This window comes from Sardina pilchardus, chromosome 1 (assembly GCF_963854185.1).
Source record: "Sardina pilchardus chromosome 1, fSarPil1.1, whole genome shotgun sequence".
Taxonomy (NCBI): domain Eukaryota; kingdom Metazoa; phylum Chordata; class Actinopteri; order Clupeiformes; family Clupeidae; genus Sardina; species Sardina pilchardus.
Window position 1 is genome coordinate 37,077,004 of NC_084994.1, and position 15,314 is coordinate 37,092,317.

At 39.0% G+C, this 15,314-nt stretch overlaps 2 protein-coding genes across 3 annotated transcripts; both read left to right on the plus strand.

Annotated features, from left to right (window-relative positions):
* The first annotated feature begins 465 nt into the window (after window positions 1-465).
* On the plus strand, window positions 466-5,136 carry LOC134089514 (GTPase IMAP family member 8-like). Its single transcript, XM_062543961.1, has 6 exons — window positions 466-599; window positions 1,719-2,402; window positions 2,555-3,334; window positions 3,495-3,611; window positions 3,892-4,035; window positions 4,230-5,136. Exons 1-5 carry the CDS (start codon window positions 572-574, stop codon window positions 4,017-4,019), a joined length of 1,737 nt encoding a protein of 578 aa, XP_062399945.1. The 5' UTR covers window positions 466-571; the 3' UTR covers window positions 4,020-4,035; window positions 4,230-5,136.
* Window positions 5,137-6,697: 1,561 nt separating this feature from the next.
* LOC134089482 (uncharacterized) lies at window positions 6,698-11,866 on the plus strand. Of its 2 annotated transcripts, none has more exons than XM_062543927.1 (6): window positions 6,698-6,923; window positions 8,087-8,770; window positions 9,197-9,955; window positions 10,103-10,234; window positions 10,736-10,879; window positions 11,040-11,866. In XM_062543927.1, exons 1-6 carry the CDS (start codon window positions 6,899-6,901, stop codon window positions 11,165-11,167), a joined length of 1,872 nt encoding a protein of 623 aa, XP_062399911.1. In that variant the 5' UTR covers window positions 6,698-6,898; the 3' UTR covers window positions 11,168-11,866. The 2 variants fall into 2 exon arrangements, with proteins under 2 accessions (XP_062399911.1, XP_062399919.1); XM_062543935.1 differs by having other exon boundaries at window positions 11,043-11,866.
* The last annotated feature ends 3,448 nt before the right edge of the window (window positions 11,867-15,314 follow it).

Consider the following 15,314-nt stretch of genomic DNA (forward strand, 5'->3'; position numbering starts at 1 on the left):
TTATGAGGGCATAGACATCAATAAGGGAAAAAAACTACTTTTAATAGCCTGTACATCTGCTTTTCACACTTATTCTGCCAGTACAAATGAAAACCTTACCAAAATAGAGCGCCATCTAAGATTGCAACAGGCTGCATATCTCACGGTTTCCTCGAAACATTTGTACAGTTTCCTCGAAAAGTTTGTAATTATGTCGGTTCTGAAAAAGATAGAAAAGGAAATTAATGTCATGAAATAAATGTATTGGAAGTAAAAAAAAAATGTTTCAAAAGTAATTGCACGCAGTTTAACCAGCACAAACTATATTGCTGTAGTGTGACATTTACAAGGTGAATAACATTTTGTACTTTTTGGGAAACTAACTTGTGACTTATACCAGAAAGAAGAAGTGCTCAAAGTCTCATCCCCCTTTGTGAAGAGAGTAAATCACTTCTTTATTTTGTCATACATACTGGGGAGCGCTGACTTGTTGACATGTTAAAGCAAGTACGCATTAGAGTGCTGGAGTGAGTTGTTGGATTTTGGTCCTGGTGACTGTGATATATTTTGGTGGTAATTAAGGCAAGGGAAAATGTCTCTAGAACAAACTGTCATGGATGGTAAGTGAACACACTGCTATTAAGAACAAGCAAGATAGCGATATAGAGATGTAGATTTAATGATCAAATTATTGATTATTGCTAACTGTTCATATCATCATATTTGTATTCAGATTTAAAGAGACCTGAAGTCTAAAGTCCTAAATCAGACCCATGGAACCTAAAGGAAATCTAAAATCCTAAATCAAAGTTAGCCATTCAGATTCACTCAAAACTTTCTTTGTGTTTATGAAAATTATTTAAAATTAAATGATAAGGGCGAAGCCCCTAATTTAAAAGAAAGTCAAAACTATTAAATATTTGAATTTATAATCTCTTTTGAAGGTTAGAGCAAGTGTTAAACCACAATGTTTCGTGCAACGTCAGCTGTTTCAGTGCAGTTCTAAGAAAGAGACGCAGACATCAGCAAATTTTACAGAACCACACATTTAATCAGAATCAGCTTTCTTGGCCAGGTTTGCATAAACAAACAAGGAATTTGACTCTGGTTAAACTTTGCTCTCAAGTGCAACACTCAACAATAGTATAAAAACAGTCAAAATTGAATAAGGGCAGTAAGCTATGCATTAGAATAAATGAACAAACACTTTGTGTACATTTAAACATAAATAGATGCTATGGGTGGGATAGGGTAATACAATTGTCCGGAGGGGGATTAAACACAATTGTAGTAATACATGTTTTCATGACAGTGTTTTTTATAAATTAGAGTAGTGTTGATACCACGCTTCTAACCTTTTCAAAACGTATACAGTAACTTAAGAATTGGTATGAATGGTAGATTTTACAAGTTGAATAACAGGTCCTGTTTATGTTCATCATATACTGTAAATACAAAGGCAGTATACAACCACAACATTGTTTTCTTCTGTCAAACAATGGATTGTGTGGAGATTAATTTAGAGGCAGTTCCATGCATTCTTCTCGGCTATTCCATTACAAGATGTATCCCATCCATTGTTTTCAGAGCCATTTATACCTTTGAATTGGATTAGGAGTGTAGACTTGGAAGTTGGAACTGTATCAGAATGTACATGATGTGCACCCTGTACACCCACAGTATATTTGTATTGTGTAATCATTTAAAAAAAAAAAACCTCTTATTCATCTATCTTTCAGAGAGGCGAGTGGTGGTTTTGGGTGCCAATGGCTCAGAGAAGACATCTGTAATAAGCACCTTGTTTGGTCAGAAAGAGTATAAGTGTGTGAGAAGAACACGTAACTGTGTGAAGACAGAGGGTGTGGTTGACGGCAGGAGGCTCATATGTGTTGATACCCCAGGCTGGTGGAGGAGTTATCCTTTGATTGATACGGCAGAGTTCATCAAACGAAAGATCGCGCTGAGTGTGACTGAGTGTGCACCAGGACCTCATGCCTTCATGCTGGTGATTAGCACTGACGGCCCATTTACTGAGAAGTACAGGAGAGCCATTGAGGAACATCTGGGTCTGTTTGGGGAGAGCGTTTGGAAGCACACCATTGTAGTGTTCACCATAGAGGGTGCTCTAGGTGACGGAGGAATAGAGCAGTTCACTGAGAGTGGGCGGGAGGCTCTGACATGGCTACTAGAGAAATGTGGGAATGTGTGTCACAATTTTTACAGTCATTGTGTTGGAGGTCTTCATGACACCACACAGCTACTGGGAAAGATTGACGATATCGTAGCAAAGAACAGAGATCGGTATTTTGAGTTTGATGAGAGGGCATCACAGGGTGTTGAAAAGAAGAGGAAAACTGATCTGGAGAGAGGGATGTCCAGGCAGCAGAGGGTTCATAGTGAGAGGGAAATCGTTAATGAACATGGTGAGTATGGCATGGTTTTAAGATTTATGTATTCAACTAAATGGATGAAGGAACTGTCTGCTCTCATTTTATTCTCTGCCAGTTCAAAATACTTGCATGATTAGTATTAACGTGTTTATTTATTTATTTAATTCTACTAATTCTATTATTAGGTGTGGTGCACTCATTGCCAGAACTCAGGGTTGTTCTGTTTGGATGGTTGTTCTCTGGAAAAACCTTTGCAAGAAATACCATTCTGGGCTTAAAAGAAGATATAGAGAGGAGAAGAACGGAACGGTCAGAAAGAAAGTCTGGACTTGTGGCTGGAAGGCAAATCTCGGTTGTGGACACCCCCGGCTGGTACAAGTACTTTCCTTCACAATACATGCCTGAGCGGGTGAAGACTGAAATCCGAAGAGGGCTGACGCTTGATTCCAAAAATTCCCATGTCATACTTCTCGCCGTACCAGTGGACACGACATTTCATGAGAGACAGAGGATGATCACTGAAGACAACATGAAGATGTTTGGTGAGCAGATCTGGAAACACACCATGGTGCTGTTCACATGTGGAGATCTGCTGGGAGAGACAACCATTGAGGAGCACATTGAGTGTGAAGGGGAACCTTTGCGGTGGCTGGTGGAGAAATGTGGGAACAGATATCATGTCTTAAGTTGGAGTGATGAGGAAGACCAAGTCGTGGAGCTGTTAAAGAAGATCGAGGAAATGGTGGCAGGCAACAGCTTATTTTGTCCAGAGAGAGAATTGGAGAAAAATGTATCTCAAGAGACTGTTGAGAAACCAGAGGCAATACAAAAACAGACTGCACAATACCTGGATCTGGAGTGGGAGAGGATGGATGAAGCAATGAAAGAGAAGATTAAGAAGATATGGAATCAAACTAGACACACCAAACTACAGAAGAAAGGAAGCATAAGCATTGATGTAAACTGTAAGTTGCCTTTCCCCTTAAATTACACTGCTAAACTTACTGTACGTCCTGATTGTGGGAGCCAATGTTCTTGTTTCTCTTAAAAGTTTTTGTAATAACCACATAAGCTTTTTAAACAGTATCATTACAACTATAACTATGTAGCTCTTCATGTAACCAGTTCATGACAGTAAGCCGTCCTCTGAGAATACTTCTAACAATTCTGGAAAGGACACCAGTCCACTGAACCTCCCGAAATGCTTCACGAAGGACCACAGCCCTAGTAATTCCACCACAGGTATTCATTTTAATCTGCTTTCTCCCGCTGTTCTATATCCTTACCATTTACATTCTGTTGTTGTCATAATCTCTGCCTGAACGAGGCCAACCATGGAAATTAAAGTACTCTGTATTAGTATTCAGTTTATCTACAGTATATAACAAGTATCTGCAATGTTATTGTTGCACTGTATTGTTGTACAGTTATATGTCCATCAATTTCTGTCCTGGCATAAAACAAGTGCTGAAATAAAGGCAGTTTTACTGTAATACTAATACTCACTGATGTGACCGATCAGCATATCAAGACCAAGAGCAGACCACTGAGATCCACCCTGGCCAGATGGAGAGAATAAGAGAGATCTTTGAAAGGGAGTGTGGGAGACTAGAAGTAGGTGTCACAGAGAGATTTCAGCCGCTGTTGTAAGATGGAAGGGAATATGGTAAGTTCATGTACGTGTCAAAATGACATCAACTGCCTTTGAAAACAACATTGTTCAGTAATCTAGTCACATTCTTTTTTGTATTTTGTATTTTTTTTTTGTAATTCGAATTATGAATTGTTAAATGTAAAATGTTTTTGACTTGTTTTGATTATTGCAAGTATACTCATTCATGTATGTTTTAAACCTCCCAGATACAGTATGTCATCTGAAGCTGATGTGCCAAACCTTAACCGTTAATTAAGACAGACTGTCAGGTGGATTTATGCATCATCAGGACACGGGTCTTATGAGGACTTCAAAAAAAACAGTTGAAAAAAACAAACAAACAAACCAAAAACAATGACAGTTTTGGTATCTGTACTCACGTATCTTTACTGCTAAACATGGGTTATTGAAAAGCCGAAATATTTAGATATTTTTTAAGCATTTTCTTGAGGCAGGCAACTAGGTCCACAACTCTGCTCCATCTTTACACTCAGCAGCACGGCACAGCTACTATAGTATAGCTATACAAAAATGTAACAAGTCAAACATGGAAAGAGACTCTTAGAGACGGAGATGTGTTGTTGTGCACTATAGAAATTACAGAACACATTCTATCTGCACTATCTAAACAATATGCCAGTGTAATCAACGAGCAACATTCTTATTATATTGTCTGATATCATTGTTTTTATCAGTATGTATATTTCACAATAAATTGATTCTGATTGAACTTCTATTTTGTATGCAAATGTAAATCAGGCTTCCATGGTCATGCATACTTATCTTGGTCATGCATATACAAGGAACTTTGTCTCTGTATGGTATGGTGTGTTACTGTAATGGCCACTCCGCAGCCAATCAGAGAAGAGAATCCCATTGTTAAGGGAGATAAGTTTACTTGATGTCTATGAATCTGGATTGAAAAAAAGATAGAACAAAAGTTTATAACTGATTTTAGTCCTCAAACAGATTAAATCCGAAATGCAAAATCAGCATAGATTTGACAGTTTGGTTAATAAAGGTTCATCCTCCTGACAATAGCTGGTTATCAGAAAGATATTGTCCTGTACCTTTGTGTTGGTAAAATGTGTTGACTGGGAGTTGCAAATAAAATGTTTTTGATTTAACCACAAAAAACACTAGTGCATAGTTTCACTATGTGAAAAACATGCCCTTTGTCTCTGTAGTATGGTGGCTGACAGGTGCAAACGACGTGCAACTTATGACAACACATGCAAATCAACAAAACACGTGCAAATAGACAACACACAAACGACTTAGGAAAACATCTTCATCTTCATCACAACTCGTGGGCATCATTTAGAAAACGCATTGCAAATTCAGAAAACATTTACATTTCAGAAACAAGCTGCCAATACACATCCACACGAACGGACGTGTGGCTAAAGTCAAAATTGAAATTCTATTCTGTGTTAGCCTACTGCTCTAATTTAACAAAACCTATCTCAAGTATCTCAAGTTACTCAACAATCATTGTTGCTAAAAAAGTTTCGAAGTGAAATGTCAAATATGTTTTTGTTGCATTAAAAAAACTCGCAATCCAAAACGTTCAACTTTTATCTGCTCTAGCTGGTATGATAATGGTGTGAATACACAAGGTGCCAATATTATTGGTGGTGGTGGGGGGATCCAATTTTGCTCAAGGCCGACTCTTGGTGGAGGACTAATTGGTGTGACATTATTGATGTTTTGGACAAAAGGATCACACTCTCATATACATTTGTATGTGTTCTTCAGTGATACTTCTTGACATTGCTGTAGCCAGGATTTCTCAAATCCCAAGGTCAAAAATGGCCATGGGTTCATGCTTATGAAAAATATAATTCATCCATTTTACCATCCATCCAAAATAACATTAGTCAATTTATGATTAGTTATTCTCTTTGAGAATGAAGTAATCTATCTGTGTAGGTTGGCATCTGCATTGAATTTCAGCACAATAAGTTAGCATCTCAATACTGGCAGTAACCTTACAGTTTCTCACCTTCTCTCTGTGTCTGTAGCTCCACTTCTGTTAGTTACAGTAATACACATTAGTTTGGCTTGTTGGTAGCCTGGGTGCCAGCCAAACTTAGCCCTGCCCACAACATTTGAGGTCGGGAAGGTTGGTTCTGACTAGAATTGTGAGTATGACAACGTCAGGCTACTTTGGTGAATAGACAACACATCAGTCAGAAATTAACATGACAAACATCAGAAGAAGTTTGTTTATGTTGGACTTCGGGTTTGTAGGCTAGGTGGCTGAAGTTTACAGTATGTGAGCTGTGAGACTCTACGGTGTGTTCCACAGCCTAATTAGTTCAGACATGTGTTCTATAAATAGAGCACTCTCTGTGATTTCCAACGGACATTGTGCTGTCGTTTTGAGAGGTCAGATTGTATCTGGAACTACAGTACTGTATGTGTCAGGCCAGCTGCAGTCAGGGATAGTTTGCAGTGATGTTTGTCTCACCAGCTCTTTTTGCACTTAATGAGTTAAACGCAACCTGAGGAAATAGATACTGAGGACATGACCTCGGTGTACTCAATGGTATGGCATGCTTGTTGATTGTCAATATTATCTTGTTGATTGCAATATTATCTTGAACTTGAAAATGCAGTCAGACCGGTTTCTAGCCACACCTCTTGACAGTAAGTCACATTGATATTCCCTTACACACACACACACACACACACACACCCACACACAGGATCACGGGGCTAGGAAATAGGATCTAAAGGTTATAACTTAGCGAAGTTTGAGATTATGTTTGTCTACAGTTAAAATTATGCTGAAAGAGTGAGAGGGAAAAGTAACTCAAAGTCAACTGCTGGCCCAGTTGTGATGACCGAGTGAGGAAAGGAGAGGAAGACAATGTCACAACATTCTCCTCAGGGAGGTAAGTCCTATATATATCAACTGTCTGAGATGTTGAATAATGTAACTTGATTTAGAAAAATAATAACAATATTCTAACTGTTAGTCATCCTTGATGTTACATGACTTTTACCCAGATATTGATATTTTTTAAAAAGATGTTTTAAGTACTACGGTTGAAAGGAATATGTGAGGAAGCACATATGGCGTGCACACTGAAAAACTAGACTAGTTATTGCAAAAGGAGCAAATGAGGAGCAGCCATCGTTTCAGCCATCTGACTAGCATTGAGAATACCTACCCTAGGATGTCATACAGTGGAGGAATTCTGTGTGTGAATGCACTTTCAAAAGTACAATATGACTTAGAAGTTATGTGGCAAGGGCTCTGGTTTATTGGGAAATGAGAACCTATAGGTGAATTTACATTTACACAAACACAGTATAGTATGCAGTATGCAAAAAGCTTGAATTAGCAAACTGATAACCTCATTGGCTTTGTCACGTTAAACGGGGATGGACCCAAGCGCAAGACTCTTTCTGAAATCAAACACGTTTTACAAATTGACTTAACTTACTTACAGACTTAAGTGACAGAGAAGACAGACAAAGAGACGAACCAACAAAGGATAGAGGAACAGGGGAGTTAAAATACACAGACTAATTACAGTAACAGAATGACAAAACAACTGGACAAACCAAAAAGACAATAACAGGGAACAGGTGGCAGCAGAAAATGGAGGGAAAACTAACAAGACAGGAAGTGCAGATATAAGGACAAGGGCGGAGACAAGGACAGATGACAGACAGGTGAACACACATGGCAGGAACACAGGATCAGATCCTGACAGGCTTATGTAATTGATCATGAATTTGTTAAGACTAACTACCCCTTTATTATTTATAAGAAATTATGAGAAAACCCCTCCCTGACTCACTCAGCCCTCTGCCTTCTGAAACAAGGACATTTTTAAAAACAAGAGGTAGTAAGACCCACTGTTCATAAAGGACAATAAAACAAATACAATTATTCAATATATTTTGAAAGACTCATATTCAGGAAACAATTTGATTACTGGAAATAGCCATGAATTCTAAAAATAAAATGTAATGTGGCCCGCTATTGTATAATGGCATACGCACATTAAAAGACCAGTGTCAACCAATGTGTTCTCTCTTTTTTCAGAGCTGCGAGTGGTGGTGGTGGGTGCATATTTGTCTTGTAAGGCCTCAGTAATAAACACTCTACTCGGTCAGACAGGGCCAGAGGTCGGGAAAAGAACTGCTTCCTGTGTGAGGAGAGAGGGGAAGGTCAATGACAGGAAGCTCATCCTTATTGACACCCCAGGCTGGTGGAGGGATTATCCGTTGACTGAGACAGCTGAGTTCATTAAACAGGAGCTTGTGCTGAGTGTGACAAAGTGTCCACCAGGACCTCATGCTTTTGTGCTGATAGTTAGCATTGATGTCCCGTTCACCGAGAAGAACAGGAGGTCTGTAGAGGAGCATGTAGGCCTCTTTGGCGAGAAAGTTTGGGAACACACCATAATGGTGTTCGCGAAAGGAGAGTATCTGGAGGGTAAAACCATAGAGCAGCATATAGCAAGTCAGGGAGAGGCTCTGAAGTGGGTGGTAGAGAAATGTGGGAACAGGTGCCACATGTTTAACAATGACACAACAGAAGGTTGTAATAAAGTAGGTAAGATACTGGCTCAAATTGATAGAATTGTGGCAAAGTATGGCAACATCAGTTTTAAGCTTGATGAGGAAATATTGAGGGAAGTTGAGGAGAAAAGGAACACTGATCGGGAGAGAGCAAAGATGAGACAGCAGAAGATAATGGACCAAAGAGAAATGCTACATAAATATGGTGAGTATAGCTTTAATAACCGACAAGAATAAGTAATTGATCCCTTTGGAATGATAAACATTAAGGTACACATTTGACTTGAAATATGATCAGATCTTCATCTGTGAGCTCAGGAGGTATCATTGCGCACAATTTACTAAATTGAGAACACAATTGTGTGCATGAAATGTAAAATGCGCACAGCTTAGTAAAATGAGTGCATGTTTTCTGGACATTTACCAAAAAATGTCTTGCAATGACCCCTCCAGAGTTCCATAGTTTTCACTGATGACACACACAAACACACACACACACACACACACACACACACACACGTAGATTATTTCATGTACTTATTCACTAAACAGGCAGAGAAAGCTATGAAGACAACTGAATGACAGATGTGCAAATGATAAATCTTACTATTTGCAAATCTGTCCATTTTAGGGGTTATCCACTCACTACCAGAGCTAAGGTTTCTTCTTTTGGGGTGGAAAGCCTCTGGAAAAACATCTGCAAAGAATACCATTCTGGGCGTGGACGCTGTAAAGAGTTTTAAACCTTTTCTGTCTGAGAGAACATCTGGAGACGTTGCTGGAAGACAAGTCTCTGTGGTGGACACACCTGGCTGGTGGAAGTACTTACCTGCCAAATGCAATCCAGAATGGGTGAAGACGGAGTTGCAGAGAGCGCTGGTCCTTGATTCCAAAGCTCCCCATGCCATTCTTCTGGCAGTGCCGGTTGACACAACTTTCCGGGAAGATCAGAGGAAAATCACCGAAGACAACATGAAGATGTTTGGTGATGATATCTGGAGGCACACCATGGTGCTGTTCACAAGTGGGGATGTGCTAGGAGACACAACCATTGAGGAGCACATTGAGAGTGAAGGAGAACCACTGCAGTGGCTTGTGGAGAAATGTAGGAACAGATACCATGTCCAGAGTTGGTATGACAAAGAAGATAAAGTCATGGGGCTGCTGAGGAAGACCGAAGAAATGGTGGCCAGTAACAGTTTACTTAGTCCAGAGCCCAAAGCACAGAAAATGGTGCTTGAAGAAACTACAGAGGAACAGGAAGAAGTGCAAAGACAGATGGCATGTTTGTTGGATCAGAAATGGCAGAGAATGGATAAGGAAATGGAGGAGAAGATAAAAAATATCATCAGGAAGGAAACTACTTCAAGCAAGACTGCTGATATGGACTGTACGTTTTCATCTTGTCTATTTTCTTTTCTTTCACATCTTTCTATCTACTCAACATTCCTATGTCTGTCAATTTGTGTGTATTTTGTGATAGCTTAAACAGTGAAAATATACCATCTAGTTCTAATGGTTTGTTTTCTGTAATCAGTTAGTAGCAGTCATCCATCTTCTGAAGGTACTTTGGAGGAAATCAACTCAGGAAAGGGTACAAATCCACTGAGATCCTCTAAGGCTCAATCCTACATCAAGGAATCTACAGCTATATCTACAGGATTCACAGGTGGATAATTCAAAATATCTTTAAAAGAGTATTACCACAATGGACAGCTTTACTGTAGATCTTCTATTTTCATGCATTTAATATTCCTCCATTTTTAATAATTTTTTGGTTGAAGAGCTGACCAGAATTTAAAAATACAAAAGTTACACTAATGTCCTAGGATCCCATCTTAGACCTGGTGCATTGCAGTGCAAAGCGTGAGGCACTGTCTTTGCTGTCAATGCATTTGTCGTTATCCCGCCAGGTAAACGTTATTGCCATGGCTGTAACTGCCTTCGGCCTCGTACTACAGCCGTAGTGATATCCTTTCCCTACCCCACTCCCACTCATGTCATATTGCTTAAGTAGGAATGGTTTGATGTTATAGTCTGCCTCAGTCACAATCAAATGTGTGGTGTTTGCGTTGTGTGATTCCGCTCAACAAAGGTTTTGTCAGCATCTTCAGTGAAATGTTCAGTGAGTTTTATTGTGTCATTAATACTCACCCATGTGACCAACCAGGATGTGAAGGCCAGAAGCAGACTGGTGAGACACACGCTGCTCAGTTGGAGCAAATGAAACAAATGCTGGAGATGGAGTGGAGCAGATGGGAGACGGGAATCACAGAGAGATGGCAGCGTATGTTATCAGACTTAAGACAATCGGGTAAGACTGCATGTCTAAATAGTTCATATTTTTTTTTTTGAATTGTCTTGAATTGTCTCTAGGAAAAACAAGTCCATATAAAATGTCTGTCTTTCAATTCTAAACATATTGACTTTGAATATATGAAGTTGTATGTATAGTATTTATGTTTTAAAACCAGCAGATGTTTCATCTGAAGCTGATATGCATGACCTGGATCACTCATTTCGAAAGGTCGTCCAATGGATGCATCATGGGACATCAGGATTTGGGTCAGTTGCGGACTTAGAGATAGAGGAAATGGATTGAAAAGCAACTGTAAACCATGTAAATGTGTAATCTATTTGTTAAATATATTGTGCAAAGTATATGTAAGGAATAACACAGACCACCTCATCATTACAGCTAAATAAACGTACATTAGTCGTATAGCAAACATAAAATGTTTTTTTTTTTTTAAATGAATCTTTTGTACATCTGCCTGAATTATTGATTGAATATGGATACTGTGTCATTGTACTGAAATCAGTTTGATGATGAATTTAAAGTAAATACTCTGTATGAACTTTGATATGCCACTGAAGCTGTAAATAATTTAATAAATGACAGTACTTAAATATGTATGACTAAAGGCTGTTCTACTGTATGTCATCAATGATGAACCATATTATTACTCTTCTCAACACTTGTTTTGCATCTTGATATTAAAATCCACCCATCCAATGATTTCATAAGTAATATTGTGGTCTTGTTGTCTTTCCCATAAATCATCAAATAATTTCTTATTAGAGTTAATAGCTTTGACAACCCATATCTTCTGAGCTTTTAGCTAAATCTAAACAGAGTTCTGAATGCCTTAAATGTTGATGTTACCTGGACAGAAAGACCATTTTAATAGCAAAACTCATGTTATCTTTTTCCAAACTATCAATGCTTAACACACATATAACTGTATAGCATTTGGCACTGTTTTTTGGTACTATACAAATAAATTAACATTGACATTGACATTGACTGTTGTCTAAATTCACACCAAATCACTTGGCGTTCATTTTGACACACGAGACTCCCAAATAATTTTCTGTGATATCGTTTCCTCTTCACGTGTTGACAAACCGTTGAAACATGCCGTCAGTCTGGTTTGAGTGAGCCCTGGCCCTTCCCCTTCAGACAGTCATAATAATGATCAGAACAGATGAAGTGCGCTGTTTGACAGAGCCTTCTCTTTTTTGAGAGTACAGGCATTTTTGTGAAATCGAAAACTTAAATTGGTGTAGTTTGGGAAGTTATGTCTCAGACAAACCTCGCCAGACAGGTAAATAGAATATATACTTTTTTGATCCCGTGAGGGAAATTCAGTTCTCTGCATTTAACCCAATTAGTGAACACACAGCACACAGTGAACACAGTGAGGTGAATCACACAACCCAAAGCAGTGAGCTGCCTGCCCAACCAGCGGCGCTCGGGGAGCAGTGAAGGGTTACTAGGCGCCTTGCTCAAGGGCACTTCAGCCGTGGACTGGTTGGGGATTGAACCGACAACCCTCAGGTTATACAAGCCTGAAGCCCTAACCAGTAGGCCACGGCTGCCCAAGTGAATAGTTACGTCATGTTACTCTTAAATTTATGTGATGAGTCAAGACAGGGTTAGTTGAATGAATATAAAATAAATCCTTTTGACACAAGCATGGTACAAAGACTTCAAAATGGTTGAGCAAGTATTTTGTATTATGCTGTTGAAGTAAGTATTGTTTTGGGGGGATATTTAGGGAGATGGTTTTGAAACACTGGTCTAAAACAAAGAAAACACTGCTGTTGCATCATGAGTCTTTTAAAAGAAAAAAGTCTTCATTGTTCAGTATCTGTCTGGCTCATCAGTTGTTCATACCAGTTCATCCTCTATCTACAGTATTCCTCGTGTTTGTTTCAGAGATGCAGGTGGTAGGGGGAGCTATTTACATGTAGGGCTCTTTGGGCAGGAAGGTTGGGAAAACACTATAGTGGTATCCATCGGGACAATAAGAACAGCACAATGACCCTAAAGATGGGCCTCTGAGATGGGTAATAGATAAATATACAAAAAGGTATCTCATTTGAGAATGAAAGAGTGATAAACCCACAACTAATACTGGAAATGATATATCATCGCAAAAAAAGCAATGGAAGATACTTTCTACTTAATGAGAAGGCTTTAGGAAGTTGAAGAGGCAAAGAAAGAGAATTAGAGGCAATAAGCCAGATCCCGGTAAGTGGTAAATAGATCAAAATAAATACTTAGGTGAGTTTCACCGACTGAGCATTTATCTAGCAATTATCTACAAAATCTCTGAGCTGGAGGTATCATTTGAAGTTTAGATTGTAGATAACTGGACATGGCATACACATACGTATGCGGTTATGATATCCAGTTTGGGCAGTTCCCCTTCTAAGTAGAAAACGAAAGGAATCTAAGCAAACACAACTTCTTGTTAATGATTTAACCTAAACCAAATGTGTGTGTGTGTGTGTGTGTGTGTGTGTGTGTGTGTGTGTGTGTGTGTGTGTGTGTGTGTGTGTGTGTGTGTGTGTGTGTGTGTGTGTGTGTGTGTGTGTGTGTGTGTGTGTGTGTGTGTGTGTGTGTGTGTGTGTGTGTGTGTGTGTGTGTGTGTACAGGACTCTCAGATGCGATGCTAAGTATATGTTTATGTTTTTGAGGGCAACCGTGGTGTACTGGTTAGCGCATCGGGCTTGTAATCGGAGGGTTGCCGGTTCGATCCCCGACCAGTCCACCACAGCTGAAGTGCCCTTGAGCAAGGCACCTAACCCCTCACTGCTCCCCGAGCGCCGCTGGTTGGGCAGGCAGCTCACTGCTCTGGGTTGTGTGATTCACCTCACTGTGTGTTCACTGTGTGCTGTGTGTTCACTAATTCGGTTAAATTGGGTTAAATGCAGAGAACTGAATTTCCCTCACGGGATCAAAAAAGTATATATTCTATTCTATTCTATTCTATTCTATGTTTATGTAAATGCATGTATCCTATGTGCAAACGTTGGATTTGGGATGACAGATGAACTACTAAATAAACAGTGATCTAAACTAGAGAGAGAGTCAGGAGCTCAAGACTAGGACCAAGGCTCACAACCAGCCTGAGGAGTCCCTGCTGCCCTCTAGAGGCTAAAGAATGTCCCCACTCATAAAACAGATATTTAAAAAAAATCTCAGAGTGCCTCTGCTAACCCTTTTTTTGCTTTTGAATGTCCCCACTCATATTTGACAACCAGCATCCTGACAGTTGAAACTGGAATGACTCTATACCTGAGAATTAAAAACGTGTGACCACACACACTCATTAACAAATACATGTTGAACAATGAGCTTCTTCACTATGCTACTATTTCACTATACTAAACTATACTATACTATACTGTAGGCTACTACTGTGCTACCACTGCACTACACTACAACACACTAAATGAATTAACTAGAAATGCAATTCCAAGGAATTACCAGTGCATGTAAATGCAAAAAAGATAGATAATGTAGATATGGTTACTAAGGTGTAGCTAGGGTAAACATGGTGGTTGCATAGTTTACAGAGAGTTGATAGTGTGAAGGTAGACAGTTTAAAGTTGAAACATTCCAGTTCTAACTGAACTAATGATTTCTATTCATGTTAAAATGTTGATTAGGTAACTTAGCTAATGATTTCTAGCAGTTGTGCTAAAAATGTTAATTATGTTAGCAATGCTAACTTTACTAACGATGCTAACCAGGTTGATTAGCTAACTTAACCGATGATTTCTAACAGTAATGTTAAAAATGCTAACTATGCTAACAATGCTAGATTTGCTAACAATGCTAACCAGGTTGATTAGCTAACTTAGTTGATGATTTTTTGCAGTTATGCTAAAAATGCTAGCTATGCTAACAATGCTAACCATGCTAACTAGATAACTTGCTAGTGAGGACATTTATTTTGAAACATTTGTTGCTAGGGTATCCATGGTGGCCACTATCAGGAAACAAGAAGTTACTGCAGTATAATCATGTTGGTTGCTATGGAAACGGTCATAAACGCTTAATTTGAATGGTTGCTATGTTGGTTGCTAGGTACATGGAGGTTTCATGTAGTTGACTGGAGGCATAGTTGATGATAACTGACAGTTGGAATGGTTGAACCGTTAAATAGGTGAGTAGTTTCAATGGTTAAATGATTTAATAGTGTATTATGCAGTGAGGACTTTTATTTTGAAACAGTTGTGGACAGAGGAAACAGTTAACAGGATATGTAGTCTTCAGAGAGATTGTATGCTTAAAGCCAGAGAAACTGACAGTTGATACAGGTGTAATCAATTTAACTGGCTAGTCTTAAGAGAGCCAGTGTGTTACTTAAAGCCTGAGACAGAGTAAATCATTTAAAAGTTGAATGAAGATAGTCTAATTAATGTTGATAGAGAGTTTAATGGATGTTGATAGA

What these genes read in the sequence shown, in the direction of transcription:
- LOC134089514 (XM_062543961.1), top strand. Translation starts at nt 572, where the DNA reads ATGTCTCTAGAACAAACTGTCATGGATG. An exon ending in AGAACAAACTGTCATGGATG is followed by an intron (nt 600 to 1,718) that starts GTAAGTGAACAC and finishes TCTATCTTTCAG; the next exon opens with AGAGGCGAGTGGTGGTTTTG. An exon ending in CATAAGCATTGATGTAAACT is followed by an intron (nt 3,335 to 3,494) that starts GTAAGTTGCCTT and finishes TCATGTAACCAG; the next exon opens with TTCATGACAGTAAGCCGTCC.
- LOC134089482 (XM_062543927.1), top strand. Translation starts at nt 6,899, where the DNA reads ATGTCACAACATTCTCCTCAGGGAG. An exon ending in AGAAATGCTACATAAATATG is followed by an intron (nt 8,771 to 9,196) that starts GTGAGTATAGCT and finishes TGTCCATTTTAG; the next exon opens with GGGTTATCCACTCACTACCA. An exon ending in CAAGACTGCTGATATGGACT is followed by an intron (nt 9,956 to 10,102) that starts GTACGTTTTCAT and finishes TTCTGTAATCAG; the next exon opens with TTAGTAGCAGTCATCCATCT.